This window comes from Rhipicephalus sanguineus, chromosome 1 (genome assembly GCF_013339695.2).
Source record: "Rhipicephalus sanguineus isolate Rsan-2018 chromosome 1, BIME_Rsan_1.4, whole genome shotgun sequence".
Taxonomy (NCBI): domain Eukaryota; kingdom Metazoa; phylum Arthropoda; class Arachnida; order Ixodida; family Ixodidae; genus Rhipicephalus; species Rhipicephalus sanguineus.
This window is the reverse complement of record NC_051176.1, coordinates 22,485,352-22,507,676: the sequence shown is the minus strand read 5'-3', so window position 1 is coordinate 22,507,676 and position 22,325 is coordinate 22,485,352. Positions and strand designations below refer to the sequence as shown.

At 44.2% G+C, this 22,325-nt stretch overlaps 1 protein-coding gene across 1 annotated transcript in view; it reads left to right on the top strand.

Moving 5' to 3' along the window:
• The window catches only part of LOC119397698 (tachykinin-like peptides receptor 86C), a 907,940-nt gene that overhangs the window by 284,989 nt on the left and 600,626 nt on the right, over nucleotides 1–22,325 (top strand). Inside the window, exon 2 of the mRNA XM_037665326.2 lies at nucleotides 1,339–1,554. Within this exon, the coding sequence (XP_037521254.2) occupies nucleotides 1,339–1,554 (216 nt within the window). The remainder of the gene's footprint in view (nucleotides 1–1,338; nucleotides 1,555–22,325) is intronic.

Below are 22,325 nucleotides of genomic sequence, written 5' to 3'. Positions count from 1 at the left end.
AGCCAAGATGGACAAATGTTTAAAGAACAGCCTTGGGGGAACAAATGTTTTAGGAATTTTTAGATTTGTCGACGATTACGTAATCATCCATGACAAAGCCCTAGGCAACAATGACCAGGAAGCCGAGATTCTAGAAATCTTCCGGGAATGCCTCGCCCCACTCATTTTAACTCATGAATCATCTATTGACAATACTTTGCAGTTTCTCGATCTTCAACTAACATTTGGTGAAAAACATGCATGCTGGGCTTATCACCCCCGAGCCAACAAGCCGCTTTTGGCGTACAGTTCCTCGCATTCAAAGTTGGTGAAGCGCGGTATGTAAACCTCTGTTTGACAAATGCGGTCCGGAAGTCTTGTGTTCACACAGTGGCAACCAGCCTGCAAGAACAAGCGGCGCGGCTGGACTTGGCAGGATACCCGACACAGGTGCTCGTCTCCGTTGCAAGCAAAGTGCTCTCAAAAGTTCGCCACCCGGATGGTGAACCTGCTTCCGCATCCAGGAAAAAGGAGAAGGTGGCAGTGATCCCCTACATACACAAGATCTCGCACAGGCTGAAAAAAGTAGCGAGTCAGGTGGGCGTAAAGGTGGTTTTTTCAGCACCCGATAAGCTAAGCCGCCTGTGTAAGCTCACCGATCCTGCCACTGAAAAGCCGGAAGGGTGCCAGAAAAAGCACCAAAGTCCTTTCGTGCCATGCGCAGCAGGCGTGGTATACAGTTCACCACTGACATGTGGCGGGATATACATCGGCCAAACGGGCCGTTGTATCAATGATCGGCTACGGGAGCACAAACAAAACGTTGCTCGATACAGGGATGGGCACCTGTCCACACATTGCAATGATTGTGGTTGTTCACCTGTTTATTCAAATTGTATCATAATCAGCCGCCACAAAGATAAGTGCACTCGAGAAATCATCGAAGCAAAGACCATAATCAAAGAAGGGGCGAAATGTGTGAGCACACCGTCGATAGTGTTGTCAGAAAAAGAAATTATGTTCCTCAATTCGTCACTGCGCTGAAATTGTCACGTGGCCATAAAAGCGATGTATATATGTAGGGCGGATTTTCAATAAAAAAAAACCAGTTGCTAGAGCGCTTCCGTCTGTGTGTCCGTGTGTCTTCCTCTAGTCCGTGCTACTAGCGCTACGCTTCCAAGTACTACTACTAGTTCGTAGTCGCAGAACTTCGTGTGGGTGTTTTCTTTCTTTTGTACGTCTTAATGGTGCGCGCACAAACGTTGTTGAACAAAGCGCACCAACCATTCCAAAGAGATTTGTTATTGTTGAATGGCACTGATGCAATTCTAACTTGGTCTCTGTGGGTGCCTAACGCAGATATTTCGCCATCGTGCACCCGTTGTGTGGTCGGCTGTCCCGATGGCGTTCGGTTGCCATCATCGGGGCACTGTGGGGCTGCTCGGCGCTTCTGTCCCTTCCACCGCTGCTGTATTCGCGCACCCGCTCGTACCAGTATGCCGACGGCAGCGTGCGCACAGTCTGCCTGCTCGTCTGGCCCGACGGCCCTCTGTACGCCTCCTACGACGACTACTTGTGAGTACGAGACAGTACTTTTTCTTTAATGTTTAACGAAGTGCTCGATCGAGTTGGCTGTATGTCATTGGCAGACACACCAGAACACAGAGTTCTTGATGAAGGGCAGTTCATGTGGATTGTTAATGTTCGCTATGTTCGCAATAGCGCAACACACTGTGTATTCCGGCACAATCTAATTACCTATTTTTGTGTGTAAGCGATCTACAAGCTTGGTTTGTTGCTGTTTTGTCATTTCACCTGCTTGTGACGAAACTTACCTTTTCTCACGTTTAGCAGAGAATAAAGAAAAAGAAAAGAAGAGCAGAGCTTTACCGAATTTCTATCCCCCCAAAAAACAGACCTTAGTGTTGTGGTACAGCGTAACACACACCTATAGTCGTGTAACAGCAGAGTCTCCAAGGGTCCATTTTGCGAAGAGAATAATTTGATTCGCGAACAAGCCCGAAACGTTAGACGAGTGACACAGGGGACAGAATGATTGTTAAAATAATCGTTCTGGTGCTACTTGTTATAAGGAAGCCTTTATTCGACAGCTAAAACCTACATACACAAAAAAACGGCAATGTATTTTCTCGGCATCCATTTTACCGATTTCGTTTAGGTTCTGTGCGTTTAAAGTAATGTCAATGGACAGTAGTATTTTAGTGAAATTTCCGTTTTAATTTCACAAAATTGTTCAACATAAAAAAAAACTCGTGTGGGAAGATTTCAACACTACAACTGAGCTGAAATTTGCTATATGACAATTTTGTCGGGTGCCCATAATAAGTCATATTCCTAGGTCAAAATAAATATTTTACAACGCCGTCAGCCATACTGCTCATTTTCGGGTAGGATATTCGCAAAATTGTCATAAAATTGCAAACACTACAAAGTGTAATCAAGGCTACTAAACTTGTTTCCTTTGGATCTAATTAGTGCAGTTTACATTATTTAGTATGTATTTTCGGTGGCTTACGGATTTCTAAACATTGTGCTTCAATTTCTCGTAAGCATGCCAACTTTCTGAAGTTATCGCAAAAAAACTTCACGCCTTATATTTGTTTCCCTGAGTCGCTAGAGTTCAACTTTTCTTCTGAACTGCAGGGAGTTTCCTTAAATTTTGTCTAGCCATTGTCTTACGAAAAGATGTTGAAGTGTGGCATGCATTTCAATGAGGAATTTAGAGTTCATCCGGAATTGAAGCTTCATTTGATTCGCAAAAATTATTGAGCAGTAAGCAATATAGGGTCTGACGCAATCCATCGCCTTATTTGATACGGGAAACGGCGGAATCTGCAAATATTTGGGTCTCTTGAAACCTGGTTTCAATTAGCCTGATTATACTAGTACTAGTACAAGAAGAATTGTACTGGTACAATTAGCACTAGTACACGAAAGTTGAAAAATAACATCTCTATTGACTGGTGCATCTTTTTACGAAAAGTCCATTTGTGAAAGAAGCTTCTGTGCGACAGCAATTAGAAATCCCAGAATGGTATTTCGTTTCTTTGTCCGTCATTTCTTCTGTGCTCACCAAAATGGTGATGGCCACCGCTGGTGGTGAACCAAATGGCGACGAACCCCTCAACCCCCGCTTTCTAAGCTTCGCTCTCACATCACAAGAAGAAAGAAAAATACCGCCGCCAACTAGCACATCGCTTGTGTTCATGAAACGCTACGTATATAATGCAAGGCAGCTCTCAACCATTAAGTAGTTACGGAAAGCGGGTCTTTGTTCTGCGTAATGAGACAGTGTGCTTCGAGCATGCAAGCTTACTAGTCATCATCATTGTTATCTCTAAAGTACAGAGACTGGGTAATACGCGTCGCTTGGTGGTAAGAGAATTTACGTAAGCTGCGGCAACGTGGCAGTGGGAAAAACAGACTTACCGGGCGGCAGCATTTGCTTTTGGTGCAAGGGCTCCATACGTATAGTGGCAGTGTTTGTGCACCTATTTGACAAGCCACAACGAGGAAAACTGCAGCGTGCAAGAATGAAGTTGTGTTTATCGGAAAGAAAAAAAGTAGAAAAAGTTGTTCTTGAAAAAGATGCTGCTTACTACGTCAGGGAAGCAGCGGCGTTGTCGTCTGCCTGGTGAAGATGTTTTCCAGGGTTGAGGTCTAGCAGCCGGCGCATTTATCACTCACTTATTGTGAAAACCTAATTTAAGTGTAACTTCTATACTTCCTTGATGTCTGTCTCTCTTCCTGTCCATAGTATTTCCCTGTGGTCTGCTTCTACTCCACCTAAGGATCTACGCATCGAATTGTTTCTACGCAGTGGAACCCGTAGTGTTACTGTGGCTTTAGTACCGATCGATGGTGGGCTGATTCGTATGAAGAGTCCCAGGGCCATTTCAAGAGAACTTCGAACGTTAACTCCTCCCTTCCTACAAACAGCCGAAGTTCATCAGTTCGGGTGCGGCGGGATTCTGCGCGGCCCACCAGACAAGGCCTGTACGCAAGATTTACTGAAATTTATTACTTTTGCCCCACATCCAGTGAGCTGTTTCATACCATATCACCTTGCTTGTTGCAAAGGTTTAGTGTGTGGCGTATACATAAAACCAAGTCCAGCAGAAATCTTGGACGTTCACCCCTTGCAGGTATAGTTTCTGTGTACCGCTGTACCATGCAAGTAGATAATAAAAACGTCCCCATAGAAAGAGCAACCTTTGATAGGAGGACTCGTCCATCGGAGATTAAAGGATGGCCTCTAATCTATAGACTCGAGCCTTCGGCTCCACGACCTATGCAACGCATCAAGCGCTCGCTTTATGAACGCAGTGCTAATTGTTGTCGTTCTAATATTCGATGCCGTAGGTGTGGGAGCGGCCATAGTAGTGGCAAGAGCAAGTCATAAAATGAGTCATGCTGCTTGTGTAAATTAACTCATTCATCTGACTCTTCTAACTGCCGTGCTTAGATCGAAAGAACTGCAGGTAATTGAAATAATTGAAAGAAGACAATGTTCACATCGAGAAGCTGTGACTGAAGTTCAAAGCAGGACTTAGGGATATGCTAGCCTAACAGCTTGTTACCCTCGCGGTATAGACGCATCATTTACCCTGGCCATTACAGTTGTTTAGACAAGGTGGCACAAAAGGCACTAGAAAAGTTTTTACCAATCCTCTCCGATTCCTGGGCTAAGTTGGATCCACTCAGTTACCTGCTGTTTCTGAGGTATCAACGAAAAGTTTCCAAACTCCTCGCGCTTCAAATAATACGCCACCTGAACCGATGTCTCCACCAATTATGGCTTTAAAATTCATAAAAAATATTGATCAAGAAAATGTCTGATGCAGATGCACTGGGAAGTCTAGATTTTCGACTTCACAACCGCACTACATCTACTTCAAAAAAATTTCATAGTTCGTCTAATTCTCAAAGTGTCTGAAGGAACCTCTAGCTAGGGCTGACTTTTTGAAAGAAAGTATTTTAGACCAGGCAGTCTCCGCTGCTCGTCTATCATCAAGATAGAGTGCCTTAGGGCTCTTGAATGAAACTTCGGTTCAATCTTTTCCGCAGTTACATATTTTTTTATCTTATTTCCCAACAATCTACCGACGTAATAATTTTTCAAGAAACTTGGAATTGTTATCTGATCAGAGCTTCCACTTAAACACCTATCAATATTTTTGATCGGACGGAAACTGACGTTGCGGATGATTTGTTTTTTGCATCTCATGAAAATTTTGTCACAGGATGAAAATTGCTTATGAGGAAATGTCGTCTGAATATGAAGTTCTAGTATTGGACATGACTTTTCCAGGCTACGAACCATTATCCATATTTACTATTTGCTAGGTGTGGTATAACATGTAAGCTCGCTTGATGATACTTTGAACTGCGGCAAAAAGAATATGTTATATTTGGGGGTTTTCAATTTACATCATGTGTCTTGAGGTTTCCACACAGACTTGTAGGGAAAACGGTTGTGGTATTGGGCTACCATTAATTTCACCAGTCTAAAATTTAAAGTTACCACGTGTGCTCGATGACGGAAGAAAGGGAAATTTTTTCAGAGGGGTTCTTTTATATCTAAGACACAACCAAGTGAATCGAACAGACAATTAGGTCGGGGAAAGAAGAGAGGGCGTTAATTGCTGTCTTAAAGGGTCATGTACTAATTGTGATGTAAATTGAAATGAACTGAAGTGGACGAAGAATCACCGTTTCCGTCGGTGGGATCCCACCTACGGAAAGGGTGATTTTTCGTCCAATTCAATTCATTTCAATTTACATCATAAATACTACATTAGCGTTAAAGGCAACAATTAACAAGAGTATGAATTAACAAGAGTGATCAGTTATGCAACAATTAACATCCTCTATGCTTTCCCTGACCTAATTGTCTGTTGGATTCATTTACGTTTGTTCGATGTAACTCGAGGTCTGTTTTAGATTTAGCATTTGCGAGCTCGAATGTTTTAATCTGTTCTTGGGCTGTGACTGATACCGCTGGAACTAGTGATCACCGCCGAATTGAAAGTTGACGTTCACAACCCATTAGCTTCATTAGATTATCAGGCGCTCATTTTTATAGACAACTCAAAGTTTAAAAAGAATTTACAGTCAACGTTGTCTTCCTCGACACGTATAGAAAGAAATATTAAAGCCATGAGTGTTTGTTCAGCTTAAAAAGCTATTGTAAAGAATCACTGTTAGCAATATTTTCAGCAAAAGGCAATTCTATGTGTGCCTGGTGGTATAGGGATTCGCGCATGAGATTATAGACCCCGAAAAGCTGCGTGCTAAAATCAACGCACAAACCAGTGCCCTATTACCTGAAGTAATTATTTATATGTTAAAGCTATGCCTCTTAAAGCTTCTACGTCTTTCCTAACCTGGTTGCTCGTTTATTTTCTTCCTTCACTTGTTTTGGCGTGGTGAAAGTGTTGGTTTTTGATTCGTCTATATGATGAAACAGTTGTTGTGATGAGAACAGCTGTTAGGAAGAATGAATATGTGAGAGGGGAGAAAATATCTCCCATACTGCTTTCAATGGTGCTTAACTGCTGCAGTAAAAGAAGTCGCGTTGTGCCTGCCGCTTGTCCAGTAGTAATTGTCGTGGCATGCTAGGGGGTATGATGACACTGTTTGCTACAGCAGCCCTCTTATCCATTCATCAGTATACTTCCAAGCTCAAGCACCTGAGAAATGCGCAGCGGGATTTGTCTTCCCGCAGTGCACCCAGGAAGGGAGAAAAAGTTGGTGACAAGTCAGTTGTGTGAAAGCCTGAAAGATAGAGGAAAGTGTATGAAAGGAAAAAAAATGCCATCACTCATCCGACCGTTTGCAGCACGAAGCTGTAAGGGAAATCCATACCAGTTTCTCCGAAAGAAAGCTTCCCAGTTCACGAACTAGAACGGACTTTTCATGAACTGGGAGGCTTTATGTCTGAACGACGCGAATACATTTCTTGTATTAGTTTTGAGCTCAAAACGGGTGAATGGCAGTTCTTTTCCTTAAAAAAACGACAGTGTTTTAGAAAAAAAAAACGACTCGCATGCGAAGCGAGGTTCCAGGAGTAAAGCATTACAACAGTAAACGACACGCGGAGTGTAATAAAGAGCAAGCAATTTATCTTCAGTGTCATGCGCAACTTTGGACCACCATATGGGTTTTGTAGGTTTGGTTTTTAGGTCAAGACGCTTTGTTGTAAAAAGTACCCTTGGTCAAAGGACTTATTATTTGGCTCACGTACTAAGGGCTTTGTTTTGATGATTACCTGTCTGAGGCATTATTTCCAGTTGCGTAGTACAAGAGGAATCTTCAGTGGTGGTTTATTATAAGACTACAGAAAACAAATCGGAGAGTACTGATGACGAGTTAGTAAAAGAGATAAAAGCTGTTTAACAAGAAAAACTGGCAAAATTCTCCTGGGACCACAAGCGTCCACTTTCACGCAAAATCTTTTTTTTTTTTGCGGTTCCGCGCACTTACAAGAATACACAAAACGCTTTTTTTTTCTGTTCCGCAATACATGCCCTTATTATAAAAAGAAAGACTAAACAGAAACGTCACCATAATGCGCTAAATTTGATTATCTGCAACCGCAGTTGTCAACCATGTGCGTCGCCCCAGGCGTCGTGGTCTTCGGCGAACTTTTAGGGCCATTACGTGAGTTTTCGCTAAACCCCATACGAACCGTTGTAGCCCGTGGCTGAACTCGAGGCAGTGGGCTGCATTATCCTTTCTGAGAGGCACCAGACAGCTAGACAAAGAAGGATAAACAAAAATAGAAATACGTACGGAAAACAGGAAGAGAAGAAGGATAAGAAGAAACCATGTACTAGCACGCATGGCTGAGCCCGGAGTGCCTTATCTTGTTAGGACAGTTCATCCTGTTCTGTGTACCAATGTGGTCGAAACCACCACCCAGGAGTTCCCATCTTTACGCATCGGCTTTCCTATTGTGCCGGCGGCAAGAGCGGCCGCGGTGGATTTGCGAAGGACCGTCGGACGTGGCCATTACGCCAGTCTCCTGTTCCCCTTCTAATCCGCGAATATGCAACCCGTCTCAAAACAGTCATCGCAGCGGAGGCTTGCGCATTTACTGAAAGCATAGCTTCTAGCCGGTTATAATAAACTGCGACCCTCTTTTCACTGCGAAACGTTCACGCATAAACACCCATTGTTTGGCTTATCGTTGGTTGTTATCTTTTCTGTGGGCGCCTTCATGCAGAGTTCCCCAGATTATGTGTCTTGAATGCAGCTCATGTGCTTGAGGGGCCAGCTTCACTCCGCTGTTCTTCTGAGCGTGCTTTGAATACGCTTTACTTCGTGCCATCTATGTAGGCACATTGAAGCTTGAAGGAGTGGTTGAAAGCAACAGCACATACAGACTCGAAGCATCGGAACTTTTATTGTGGCGCAGTCAGTCTGCAAGTGGGACTGCAGGTGCGTGTCTGACAGGTATACTACTTTGTTCGCGGCACTTTATTTGTTCGTCTTCACGAGCGCAAGACTGAAAGAAGGCGATGATAACTGCTGCTGTCAGCGCTACAAAAGACCAAATAAGGAGCAGAAAAAGAAAATCCGCCTAGTGGAGAAGGATAGCAACATGTGTACGCATGTTTTACAAAGGGTTCGTGGCGCTAAAATTGAAGATGAAACGCAATGAAGTGGTAACGCTGGGCTTGATCCTTCCACGAAGAAAATGGGATAGAGATATTCCAATGTTAACTTTGATTGGCATTGGACTTACGCATGTGTACAGTATGAAATATGAAACATTAAAGCAGGGATCTTAAACTCACCCCAGCGAGCGGGCCGCAGTTGCGAAATTTAGTTCCAACAGGGCCGGGGCAGTGAAGAGAATTGGAAGAAACTGTTACCTAACGTTGTCATATGAAAGAACGCCATTCCCATTTCCAATAGATGGGTCATATCTGAAGGAGATTCAGCGTCAGATTTCGAAAAACATGTCAATACTGATTTCTACAATGACTAAAATCTCAACGACGATTCTGTAATACAGAGCTTTCGTTCTACGGTGATAATAATAATAATAATAATAATAATAATAATAATAATAATAATAATATCTGGGGTTTAACGTCCCAAAACCACGATATGATTATGAGAGACGCCGTAGTGGAGGGCTCTGGAAATTTCGACCACCTGGGGTTCTTTAACGTGTACCTAAAGCTTCGTGTGGCTCCTGAAGAGCCGTGCTGCGCATGCGCGAGGATCAGCGATGTCACACAATTGGCGCATCGGAGCCGGCACCTCCCGCGCACTCCGCCGCTGCCGCGCGCGACTCGCTGCCGCCGGTCTGCGCTTTGAAGAAGAGTGACGTCGTAGCCGAGGTAGACGTACTGGCGCCGGCGCGCGCGCAGCTATTCTTCTTTGCTGTGCAGTCGCCGTCTGACACTGCGCTGGAGCCACTTGATAGCGCCTCTGACTGGCGTTTGCCAGTGTGGTTAAGCTATGGAGAAGTATAGCGCAAATGCTGCTCAACAGCGCAGAACAGCGGAGAAGCTTGAACTTTGAACATTGAACTTTATTTCGCATCTATAGATAGTACAGATAACAGGAACGCGGACAAAAAGCCACATAACGGCTTCACTAGGTCTGTGTCCTTCTTGGGCAACAAGCAGCAAACGTGCACAAAAAAGAAGAAAAGAAATCAATTCAATGCATGAACAGGTGCATGCACAGAGAAAAAAAAAGAAACTATGCATAAAAACATGAGCAAAAATTTTATGACATGAATCCAAAGTGAAGTGTTTCTTGCAGCTTTCAGAAAAATGAAAACCTAAACAGAAATACACATAATTTAATGGCACTTGTATCCTAAACATCGCTATAATCAAGATTCAAATTTTGAAACACCACCACCATACACTTTCAACATACAATGCATGTCCATCAAAAGAAACACAAGTAAGGTAGACAAATACGAGAATGAATGAATGGCACATAGACATTCTTAGAGGCAGTAAATATGGCAATTAATGAAGAGAGTTAAGTAAAAATGGCAAGGCATGATGCAGCATTTCTTTTCCATAATTTGTTCGAGAGTGTTCGAGCACGTGTACTGAACGTGCTCGAATTTAGTGTGAGCCTTGACAGATGCTCTAGAAAATTCGAGCTATTTTTTCTTTCTGTTAAAAGCCGTTTTTGCAAAATTGTATTGTACATTGACTTTATTGGCATGATATCTAACTTGTCAAAAATGGGACCATTATGTGCATCCAATGGAGCATTTGAAATCATACGAACGGCTTTCTTTTGCAAGAGGAATAGAATGTTGATGTTTGAGCTGGTTGTGTTGCCCCCTACGAGATGTCACTAATTAATATGGGATAGAAAGAGAGAATTATAATGTAATAGCTTCACTATTAATGGTAACAGGAGGCGTAATGTTATTAGTATTCCGGTAACTCGAGCATGTTTGTTGGCAATAATGTTGATGTGTTCATTCCACATGTTTTCCTGAAAAATGACACCTAAACTTTTGACCGAAGGTACTATATCAATCACGGAAGTTCCCATTTGAAGACATTCATGGACCATTTGCGTTTTGTTCTTTGGCTGAAAAAGCACGCCTTTTCTTTTCGTAGCATTAATAGCGAATTTAAAGAGCTCCACTTACTTATTTGCTCTAGTGTATCATTGGCAGTACTGAGTAGTTCTGCAGCGTTTCCAGCGGTCATGAATAAACTAGTGTCGTCGGCATAAATAACAAACCGCGCCGTGGTACTGATATTAATTAAATCATTTATGTAAATGTTAAACAATAGTGGTCCTAGTATGCTTCCTTGTGAAACCCCAGCATGCATCGGTAAATTTTTGAATAGTTGTTGCTGATAACAACAGTTTGATACCTATACTGCAAATAAATTAAGAAATGTTCCCCTAAAGCCGTAATTGTCAAGTTTTGTTAGTAGGGTGCCGTGATTAATGGTATCGAAGGCGTTTGAAAAATCGATGAATATGCCAAGAGTAACCAAATTTTCTTCAAAGCCTCGCAGAATTATTTCTTTTTGAATCAATGATGCTAATTCTGTTCAGCGACCATTTCTATATCCAAACTGGAAATCTGTAAGCACGTTGTGTTTATTACAACAGGAGGTTATTCTTATATTTATCAACCTTTCAAGACATTTAGAAAAAATAGGGAGGCCTAATATTGGCCTATAGTTGGAGAATTTGTTTCTGTCACCAGATTTCAAAAGTGCTGTTACCTTTGCGATTTCCATGCGCCTTGCAAATACGCCGTTCGCCAACGAAAGATTGTACACATGCGCTAAAACAGGACTGATTAGATCTAGTACATTCTTTGCTGGACGAATCTGCAGGTCATCGATATCGCAATGTCTACTATTTCGAATACTGCGAAACATGTTGTGTATCTCTTCAGTACCAGTCGGGTTCAGAACTGCACTTTCAACAATTTTCGGCTTTAAATATTCCATGCAACGAGGATCATATGAGCTATTTTTAAGTGACACAAAATAGTTATTAAAAGCGTCAGCCAATGCCGTGCCTTATAGGAGCTCATTATTTACTGTTGATTCCTCTAGATTATCTGGCCGTTGGTTTGCATGCAGTATGCTATTTAGGTTTTTCCAGGTGATATGGGTTCTCATTATCGTTTCGACAGGGAATAGTTTCTCGAAGTACTGTGTTTTTGCTGCCCTTAGAACGCCATTAACTTTATTCCAGAATTTTTAAGCACTGCTAAGTCTGCTGGGTCTCTTGTGCTTAAGAAGTGTTTCAAAAGAGTATCTTGTTTTATCAATTTCAAAGCACTGTCATTATTCCATGGTTTTCTTGCTTTTTGGCTTTTTTTGTTTTACGTTTGAATGATTTTGCATAAGCGCCCTTGAAAGCAGATAAAAACAACCAGTACGCTTTGTCGCAGTCCCTTTAGTTGTACACGTCTTGCCAGTTTATCCTCGGGATTTCGTTGCGGAATTTATCAAGTGTGAACGGGTTAATATCTTGAAACGTGAAGTGCTGATCTTTGGAAGGATGCGAGGACAACACAGATGAATTTGCAATAAGAAATATAGGCAAGTGGTCACTGATCTGAGACGTGATGAGAACCCGATTCGATCTTTTGGGTATCAATATTTGTGTCGAAAATGTCTAGTAAGCTTTCGCTGTTACCTTGAATACGAGTGGGTGTAGAAATTGTATTAGCGCATGCATTTGATTCAAGAACACGTAATGTGCGTCTGTGAAGTGAGCAGTCACGCAACATACTAATATTTATATCGCCACCCATAACTAGGCTGTAATCGTTATCATTATACCAGGACAATAGACTATCAATGTACATGAGAAAATTGACCGTGTTTCCTCCAGGTGGGCGATACACTACGGCAAATATGCTACGATTATGATGAACAGTCAAGATTTCAAAGTGAGAAGTAATTTGAGCAAAATCTTTCAACACTTCGCAATGCAAATTACTCTTCGTTAGCAATAGAACACCACTGACTTTTTTATTTTGTCGGTTCATATAATGGGGAACGTAACCAGGTATTTGTAGTACTTCGTCGTTGTGATACCACGTTTCACTCAACATTATGATGTCAAATCCAAAAACCAAAAGAGGACTCATTATAATAATAATGTCTGGGGTTTAACGTCCCAAAATCACGATATGATTATGAGAGACGCCGTAGTGGAGGGCTCCGGAAATTTCGACCACCTGGGGTTCTTTAAAGTGCACCTAAATCTAAGCACACGGGCCTCAAACATTTCCGCCTCCACCGAAAATGCAGCCGCCGCGGCCGGGATTCGATCCCGCGACCTTCGGGTCAGCAGTCGAGCACCATAACCACTAGACCACCGTGGCGGGGCCAAAAGAGGACTCATTGGATCCCGAAGTAGTTGCGTGGCAAAATAAGTATACATGTGCGACATAATACGTATACCATGTGTGTGTCATTGGAGCAGCAGTAAACATGATAATCAAGCTAATCCTAGACAATCAGCTGAACCTTTGATAACGCTACGTTATCCTGGCATAGCCGAGCTAAGCCACTGCAACAGTTTTATTCAATGATTCTTCCCGACCAGAAGGGCACCCGTCGGAGTCTTCATTTGAAACACACACACACACACACACACACACACACACACACACACACACACACACACACACACACACACACACACACACACACACACATCTAGTTCACTATATATCGCAAGTTTACCATGATCGCATGCATGTACCACCTGGTAAATGCCATGCTAATGAAACGTGCATTCTGGTACATATATACGATTCGTAATGTGCTATTTATATTCGACACGCACGCAGGTCATGCTACACTGATTTTGGTACATATCCAGCTAACAGAACAGCCGCGAGTGCACCATGACCGTGGCATCTAAATCATGACCTACATGACATGCACGTCATGATTGTCATATTAAGTGCTGTTATTTATGTTCGTCACACAGTCACGTCTCGCAATACCAATTATGGTGTATATCAAGCTAGGGAAACGGCCGCCAGCGCACCATGAGCGTGGCATGTAGTTCATGCTGTACATGACATGGGTGTCATGATTTTCACATTAACTCCTGTTATTTATATTCGTCACACAGTCATGTCGCGCAATACGAATTTTGGTGTACATCAAGCTAGCGAAGCGGCCGCCAGCGCACCATGAGCGTGTCACGTAAGTCATGTTATACATGACATGCGTTTCATGATTTTCACATTAACTCCTGTTGTGTATGTTCGTCACACAGTAATGTCGCGCAATGCCAATTTTAGTGCATATCAAGCTAGCGAAACGGCCGCCAGCGCACCATGAGCGTGACATGTAAGTCATGTTACACATGACATGTGTCTCATGATTTCCACATTAACTTCTGTTTTTTATGTTCGCCATACACTCTTGTCAAGCCATACCTATTTTGGTATGTATCAAATTAACGAAACGGCCGCAAGAGCACCAAGACTGTGGCATGCAAATCATGCTGTACATGACATACATGTCATGATTTTCATGACATTTGCATTACGTTTACTACTAACGTCCCCTATACTTTCCTTGGCATTATTGTCTTTTAGTGCTCATTAATCTGTTATGACCAGTCATTTCTGTTCGTCCTACAGTCATGTTATGTCACACCAATTTTGGTATACACACCATGAACGAAACGGCCAGGAGAGCACAAAGTCGCAGGCGGCTAGATAGATAGATAGACACATAGATAGATAGACAGATAGATAGCTACGCTCAAAGTCGTAGAAGTTCGCTAAGAAATGCTTCGCATTTAAAAGAACACGGGGCAAGAAAGAGACCAGGACAAAGGCTCACTATCAACTGAGGTTTTATTGCAGAAACAGAGCATGTGTAAGTGCCATTTGAAGCTGCAAAAACGAAAACAAAGAAGGAAGATGACACGTGTCTATGCCTAGAATTCATGCTCTTTCGCAGATAAAAGGACAGACGGAGTGCCGACACATCTGTTACCTGCCCTAGCTATCTCTGACGCCTCTATGATTTCTCTAGTCGTTTTGTCACAGTGCCGATACAGAACAACGGTCTGCAAATCAGTTCTGCGGAAACCGGCAAGGTGGCGGAAGGGTTAAGAAAGGGAAAATAGACAACCACCCGTTTGTAGCCTTGTGGCTACAAACGGGTGGTTTCCTTGTGGCTTCGTGCTACAAACGGGTGGTTGTCTATTTTCCCTTTCTTAGAACAACGGTCTCATTGTTACAATGGGTGGCAAGGTGCCTGTCAATGGCAGTGTTCCCGAGTTTGTTGTTAGGCTCAAGCAGACGAACGTTGAGGCATCTGCCAGTCTGGCCTACGTATTGCCTTCCACATAAACGGAGAATTTTGTAAACAACGCCCCTTGTTGAAGAGAGGTAAGCGTTTTTGTGTCTCATGGAGGAAACTGGTTTCCGATTCCTTGTCGGACAGCTCAACTTACACAAACTCGAAAGATTGTTCGTTGCTGAAAAGACGACCTTTACTCCAGAACGCTGCCCTACCTTCTTTCAATTGTGAGAGTATTTGTGAAAGTACGGGATTACAGCCATCTTTTCTTTGGCTCGATTTCCTTTTGCGGTTTTCTCAAGTTCCGCTTTCTGCTCTTCACTCAGACGTGAGACAGGCTTCCTTTTCCGATGTAGGCCCTCAGTGCCTGAGACAATGACATGCCTCGGATAGCTTGCTGCCTCTGAACGTGCCACTTGTTTTTGGAGGCTTTCATTCACCAAGTGAAAGCACGACTTGCAAGAGCATTTGACAAGAAAAAAAGCACGATGTTTCTATTTATAAGCTTTGAGAGCGAATATGAGTGCATTAAATGCGGCTTGTTTGCTCTCGGTTCATAGATCCAACACACGTGCTCATCTTTAAAATGCAGCCTCAAACCTAATCCTGAGCTGTTCGGGAAATTCCGTGGTAAAACTCTCTCTCTCTGAATAAGAAGACGAGGTCGGCGATTACAAGGTAATCACAAGAGTGGTCGGCGTCCTCGTCTTTTTATTCAGTCATTCTTCCCAATCACACGGGTGTCAGCCTTGATTTCACACACACACACACACACACACACACACACACACACACACACACACACACACACACACACACACACACACACACACACACACACACACACACACACACACACACACACACACACACACACTGTGTCTCTCTGAGAAAAAGACGAGGATGCCGACCACAAGATAATCACAAGAGAGTGCACGGCGTCCTCGTCTCTACATTCATTGATTCTTCCCGAGCCGACGGGTGTCCGTCGGAGCCTTGATTTCAAACAAAAACGCACACACACACACACACACACACACACACACACACACACACACACACACACACACACACACACACACACACACACACACACACACACACACACATGCTGTCTCTACTCTGAATAAAAAGGCGAGGACGCCGATTACAAGATAATCACAAGAGAGTGGTCGGCGTCCTCGTCTTTTTATTCAGTCATTTCTCCCAATCACACGGGTGTCCGTCGGAGCCTTGATTTCAGACACACACACTCTCTCTCTCTCTCTGAATAATAACACAACGGCGACCACAAGCTAATCAGAAGAGAGTGGTCGGTGTCCTCGACTTTTTATTCAATGATTCATCCCGACCAGACCACTGTCCGTCAGAGCCTTGATTTCACACACACACACACACACACACACACACACACACACACACACACACACACACACACACACACACACACACACACACACACACACACACTGTGTCTCTCTGAGAAAAAGACGAGGATGCCGACCACAAGATAATCACAAGAGAGTGCACGGCGTCCTCGTCTCTACATTCACTGATTCTTCCCGACCCGACGGGTGTCCGTCGGAGTCTTGATTTCAAACACACACACACACACATACACACAAACACACACACACACATGCACACACACACGAACACATACACTATGTCTCTCTCTGAATAAAAAGACGAAGACGTCGACCACAAGATAATCACAAGAGTGGTCGGCGTCATCGCCTATTTTTTTCACTGATTCTTCGCGACCTGACGGGTGTCCGTCGGAGCTTTGATTTCAAACGCAAACACACATACTCTCTGTCTGAATGAGAACACCGTGACGCCTACCACAACTTAATCCCAAGCGAGTGGTCGCCGTGCTCCTCTTTTTATGCAATGATTCTTCCCGACCAGAAGGGTGTCCGTCGGAGCCTTGATTTCAAACACAAGCACACACACACACACAAATACATACTCTCCCTCTTTCTCTGAATAGAAAGTCGAGGACGCTGACCACAAGATAATCACAAGAGAGTGGTCGGTGTCCTCGTCTTTTTATTCAGTGATTCTGCCCGACCCGACGGGTGTCTGTCGGAGCCTTGATTTCAAGCACACGCGCACACGCACGCACGCACACACACACACTCTTTCTCTCAATAAAAAGGCGAGGGCGCCGACCACAAGATAATCACAAGAGAGTGGTCGGCGTCCTCGTCTTTTTATTCAAATATTCTTCCCAACCAGACGGGTGGCAGTCGGAGCCTTGATTTCAAACACACACACACATACACACATCGCCCCGCGACGGTGGTCTAGTGGTTATGGCGCTCGACTGCTGACCCGAAGTTTGCGGGATTGAATCTCGGCCGCGGCGGCTGGATTTTCGATGGAGGCGAAAATGTTTGATGCCCGTGTACATAGATTTTGTTGCACGATAAAAAAATTACACCATCTGCCACTAAAGGGTACCATGTGGGGATGCGAAAGAGCGCATGGGTCGACCTAAAGTTCCGTTCATCACAGGCACCTTGCCCTCGCGGCTCATCGCGCGTCGGCAGAATCTTGTTTTCCGACTCCATCACATGATTGCTGAGAAAGTGTAAAGGGGAGAGGCCGTAGCGTCTTACCCAGCCCCTTACCCAGGCCCGAACGCGCTAGCGCGTGCCAGCACACGTGGTTTTGTCTGCGTTACGCCAAGTTAGGACAGCATACGGCAGCCCGGGCCCCTAAATGCTTTGCACGTATCATCATCGAGGCGGTCGAAGAACAAGAGAAAGAAGACTTCTTTTTGGCGCGAGCGCACGCTCAGATGTCTATGCTAGGTGGTAGAAAGCGGACGATCGCCAGTGGAAGTACGGACACAGCACAGCGCAAAGGCGGCTTCGCATCTAAAACCTCAGGTGGTCGAAATTTCCGGAACCCTTCACTAAGGCGTCTCTCATAACCCCTTCAGTCACGGCATAACCCCTTCAGTCACGCGAACTTCGGAGGCGCGTCACACGCCGCGCCTTCCTTCAAATGGCCTGAACCTCAGTGTGCACATTCGTGCAGTCTTCCTGAATGGACAACAAGTGGTCACTTCACTTCATTCTGCGGTGTATTGCTGCAGAGGGTCACTTTGCTGGAGACACCACCGTGTTAGACGATTGTTCGACGGGATTTTCAAGATATATATATATATATATATATATATATATATATATATATATATATATATATATATATATATATATATATAGGAAAACAAGACGGTACTGGACGGGAAACAATACTGGAACAAAGCATACGTCTGAAACGCGCATTTCCTTCCGCTCCTGGCGTCGTTTACCTACGATCACGCAACCTCACAGACACACTTGTAAACTCCGAAATTAATACTTCGACTCCCAATAATTCATACCGACCTTGTTTAAAGTCTCAATGTCTTGTACGTAAAGCGATGCGAGAGATAAGCAAGGTAATCAGCACACAATCCAAGTTGTCAAATAGCATACGAGGAATTCAACATGCGAATCCTCTAATGTGGTATATCTACACGAGTGCAACGTGTGCAGCATGGAATACATCGTACCAACAGAGACCCCATTTAGGATTCGTTTTCATAATCTCAGAGCCCACGCAAAATCAGCCCCGAATCTACCTCTATCGAAACATCTTAACCTTCCCGGCCATTCACGGACAAATGCACTCTTAGAAACAGGATTTAAATCAAACCGGGAACGTGAACAACACGCGTCATACCTCATACATTGGTCTAACACCCTCCACAGAGGCATAAATGAGAACCCGGGTACAGTTGCAGCAATTAAAGCACTATAAAAAATAATAAACATACCATTTCAAGATTTCGTGGCACTGTAACTGCGACGGTGACTACAGCTGGAAATATCTTTTAGTATCACTACTCTCTCTGAGAGTACTACTGTCGTCCATTTCAATTTCCATCTTACTAACCGATCAATGGTTTTAATCTTAACATGTCTAATAGCCACCGCGTACACAACCAAGAGCCCCAGAACGCGGAATCCCAGAACAAACTAGTATTTACATTAAACGACTGTTTGCATCGCCTTGCGGCAATGCGTAGTGTCGCCCTCGAAGCGATACGCCTCCGTAGTGATGAGTTGTTAATACCAGAACCTACCAGTTGTTAATACCAGATGGCGCGCGGGGCGCCATCCGCGAGGCGCCACTCTGTTGCGAAACAATATGCGAAGGGAGGGAAGGATAGACGAAAGACGCCAACCGATTTCCCCCCACAGTCGTCCTCTCCTGGCCGCCGACACCTGAATGGTGACTGTCGGTAAAAGAAGAGGGGGCGAGACGAACACTTGGTAAGCGCGTATGTCGTTAGACGTGCACTTCCGGCACCAGCCCTTCCCGTTGCCGGCCACTCGTACACCTCGTCTACATTAATGGTACCGCGACCGGAGCACACACCGAACGCAATGCTTCCAAAGGTATAAGCATTGACGACGCCACTTGCATAGCGCTGTGGCCCCTGTCAATTTCTCCGCCTCGTTCTTTGTCTTTCCTGTCTTCCTTCCTCTCTCATTTTTTGTGCAAAATTCTATAAATGTGAGTGCAAACAACATGTACCCTTATTCCTGATCAAGGCGAGAGTCTGGCCGAAACTGTCGATATAAACAATTCCGTTGTGAGTGTTCGCACGGAGGATATATATATATATATATATATATATATATATATATATATATATATATATATATATATATATATATATATATATATATATATATGGACCTAATAAAACCAAGGAACAGTGAAGCTAAGACATATATAGGGGACATTATTTGTAGGTTTTAACTGTAGTATATTGTCAAGATAACCGGTGCACGTATCTGGTATATCACATCGGTTCATTAATCTGACGACACTGCACGCGGTCGCAACATCATCACTTTGTAAAAGAGGTGAAGAGAACGTAAATAGACGCTCTACAAATACTAAATGAAGTGCGGTTCGCTATCTTCCCACTAACGTCTTCACAGTTCTTTCGTCGCTGGTGATCAGGTACGCCCCAATTATTTCTCCCCGGGAGCTTTATTGCAGTCTGCATTGTGCGATGTTGTGCAACGCAAGCGTCCAATGAGGGCCGCGGGAGCCTTCCACGGAAAAAAGCAGAGCCAAGGCAAAAGTACCGCATGCATGCGCTTTACAACAATCACTCTCTGCTCGCTTGAGTTATACTAATTGCGGAGATGTTAAGATTAACAAGGAGCACTCTCTTGCGTGGCTGTACAAGTTGCCGGCGACCTGTAATTGTTCCTGACGCCTACCACGGCTCGTGAAAGTGGTAGAGAGAGAGAGAAGGAAAGCGCCGGCGCATCCATTAGAGCCTTATGTTGTTTCTGCTTCATGCTTGTATCTGGGAAGCTTGCGGGCTGAGCGCGAGTACATTATAGCGCAAGAACTTTAACCGAACACAACAAAACTTGTCTCGGTGCACTTTGCTTTTTTAGACATACATTGAAGCAATTAAATTAGTTCTCGCACTATATTTCCAGCTGCACCACAACTTTCCTATCACATCTTTCATCACCTGCCCTTTGACCTTCACTGCAAAAGGTTACAAATTGTCTTTCGCGATAAAAATCTGCGACACTTGCTTTTAATCCACGCAACGCACCACTTGTTTGAAAGCATCTTAGAGCGTCCTTAAAAAAATAAAATGAAGTGAATCAATTAAATGAAATGACTAACAAATTACGGGGCTGTTCTCCAATGCAGAAATATTCCCGATCGTAAATGTTCACTTCTATTGGGCAAACGCATGCGCCAATGATAAGTTCAGCATCAGTACGTGCGGAAATTTTATCTGACCAGCGTAAGAATGTTTCGTTGGTATCGTTCGGTTAGGAGGTGGTGCACGCAATAAATGGTGTGGCCGTTCTGATAATTATATCTTTAGCACTCACCCTTCGTCGGCGTCGCCGCTATCGCGTCACCGCACGTGTGTTCGTGAGGTCGGAAATAACCACGCAATCCTCACCAATAGTGCGCAGGAAGAAGTTTTTGGCGAAACAGATTACTTTAGGTTACGGACGGACGGACGCACCTTTATCAGAAGGATGCTGCCCTAAAGTGATCTTGCGTGAAAGAAGCTGGACGTGTGCACAACTCACTTATCTTAAAAATTAGATCGCTCTTCATATTGCAACGCACGCTTCACTTGTTATTTTTATCTAACAAGTCCGAAGCACGCGTTGCCGCTACCTTGCGCAAGCCGAGACCCCCATGCATAATATAATAATAATATCTTGGATTTTACGTTCCAAAACCACGATATGAATATGAGGGACGCCGTAGTGGAGGGCTGCGGAAGTTGCGACCACCTGGGGTTCTCCAACGTTCACCTAAATCGATGTGCACGGGCCGCAAACATTTTCGCCTCCATCGAAAATGCAGCCGCCGCATCCGGGATTCGATTCCGCGACCTTCGGGTCAGCAGTCGAGCGTCCTAACCACTAGACCACCATGGCGGGGCAGCGCCCCAATGTCTGGGAACCTTCTCAGATTATGTTAGAATCCTCTTATACGCTTGAGCGCGCAAACGCGAACAGCTGAGCTTATTCTGGAACTAACGCCGCACTTACAGGACTAACGACACCTCTTACTGCCAATCAGATGATTGATGGCCGACGCTCTGTTCGCCGCTATCAGTGTACAGGTTGTAGTGCTTGTGCTTTACTCTTTTAATTTACCGGGCACGGGTTCGTCCAAATAAAGAGTTTTGTCTCGAACACGCCGACTGCTGCATTCGTCAATGTCACGTCCACGTGACAATAGCTTTGGTAGCCTGTGGGCGAGTACTCCAAAAGGGCATATGGGATCTCTCAGCGATTGGAGGCTGTCCTGGAAACGAATGAGATAATGCAGTTGTCTCGAAAAGGGACACATATGTATCTCGGAATCTCGAAATGGAATCTCGACAACGAGCTTGCGCGTGGTAAGACGTATGATTCTCTCTTATAATAGAATAAAAAAAAATTGCGGAATCTACCGTCCAACCTGTGGTCACGCAAGGAACGCTACTAGTGGGCCTGAGATTTGCTTGTCAAAAAAAAAGCGCTGGTTGCGGTGTACATTCGTCGTTCCGATCATTGGGCGATGCACACACAGTTAGCGCATATTCTAGAACGAACGTTTGTACAACAAAATTTGAGAGACACATTTGAGTAGGCACTCAGTGACTTAGCTCAGACATCTTGTCAGCTTGTACACACACTGTGAAAAAGAAGGGAGCGAGAATGGAGCAACGGGCTCCGTTTCTCCTTCGGAGCAGCGACTTTCTCCTTTGCGGACGATTTACTCGTGTGCCCTCTTGCGGCAAGCGCTAATGGAGAAAATTTTCTCCTTAAACACGTGACTTGCGCACGCGCGCATGCGCACGCCGAGTTACATCGTGATTCAGTGCTGCGCAGAGCGGCCGCCCTTTCGCGCTCACTCGGCCGCCTCAGACTAGACTATCCAGTGCTACTGATCTCGGCCAGTCGCGTGCAA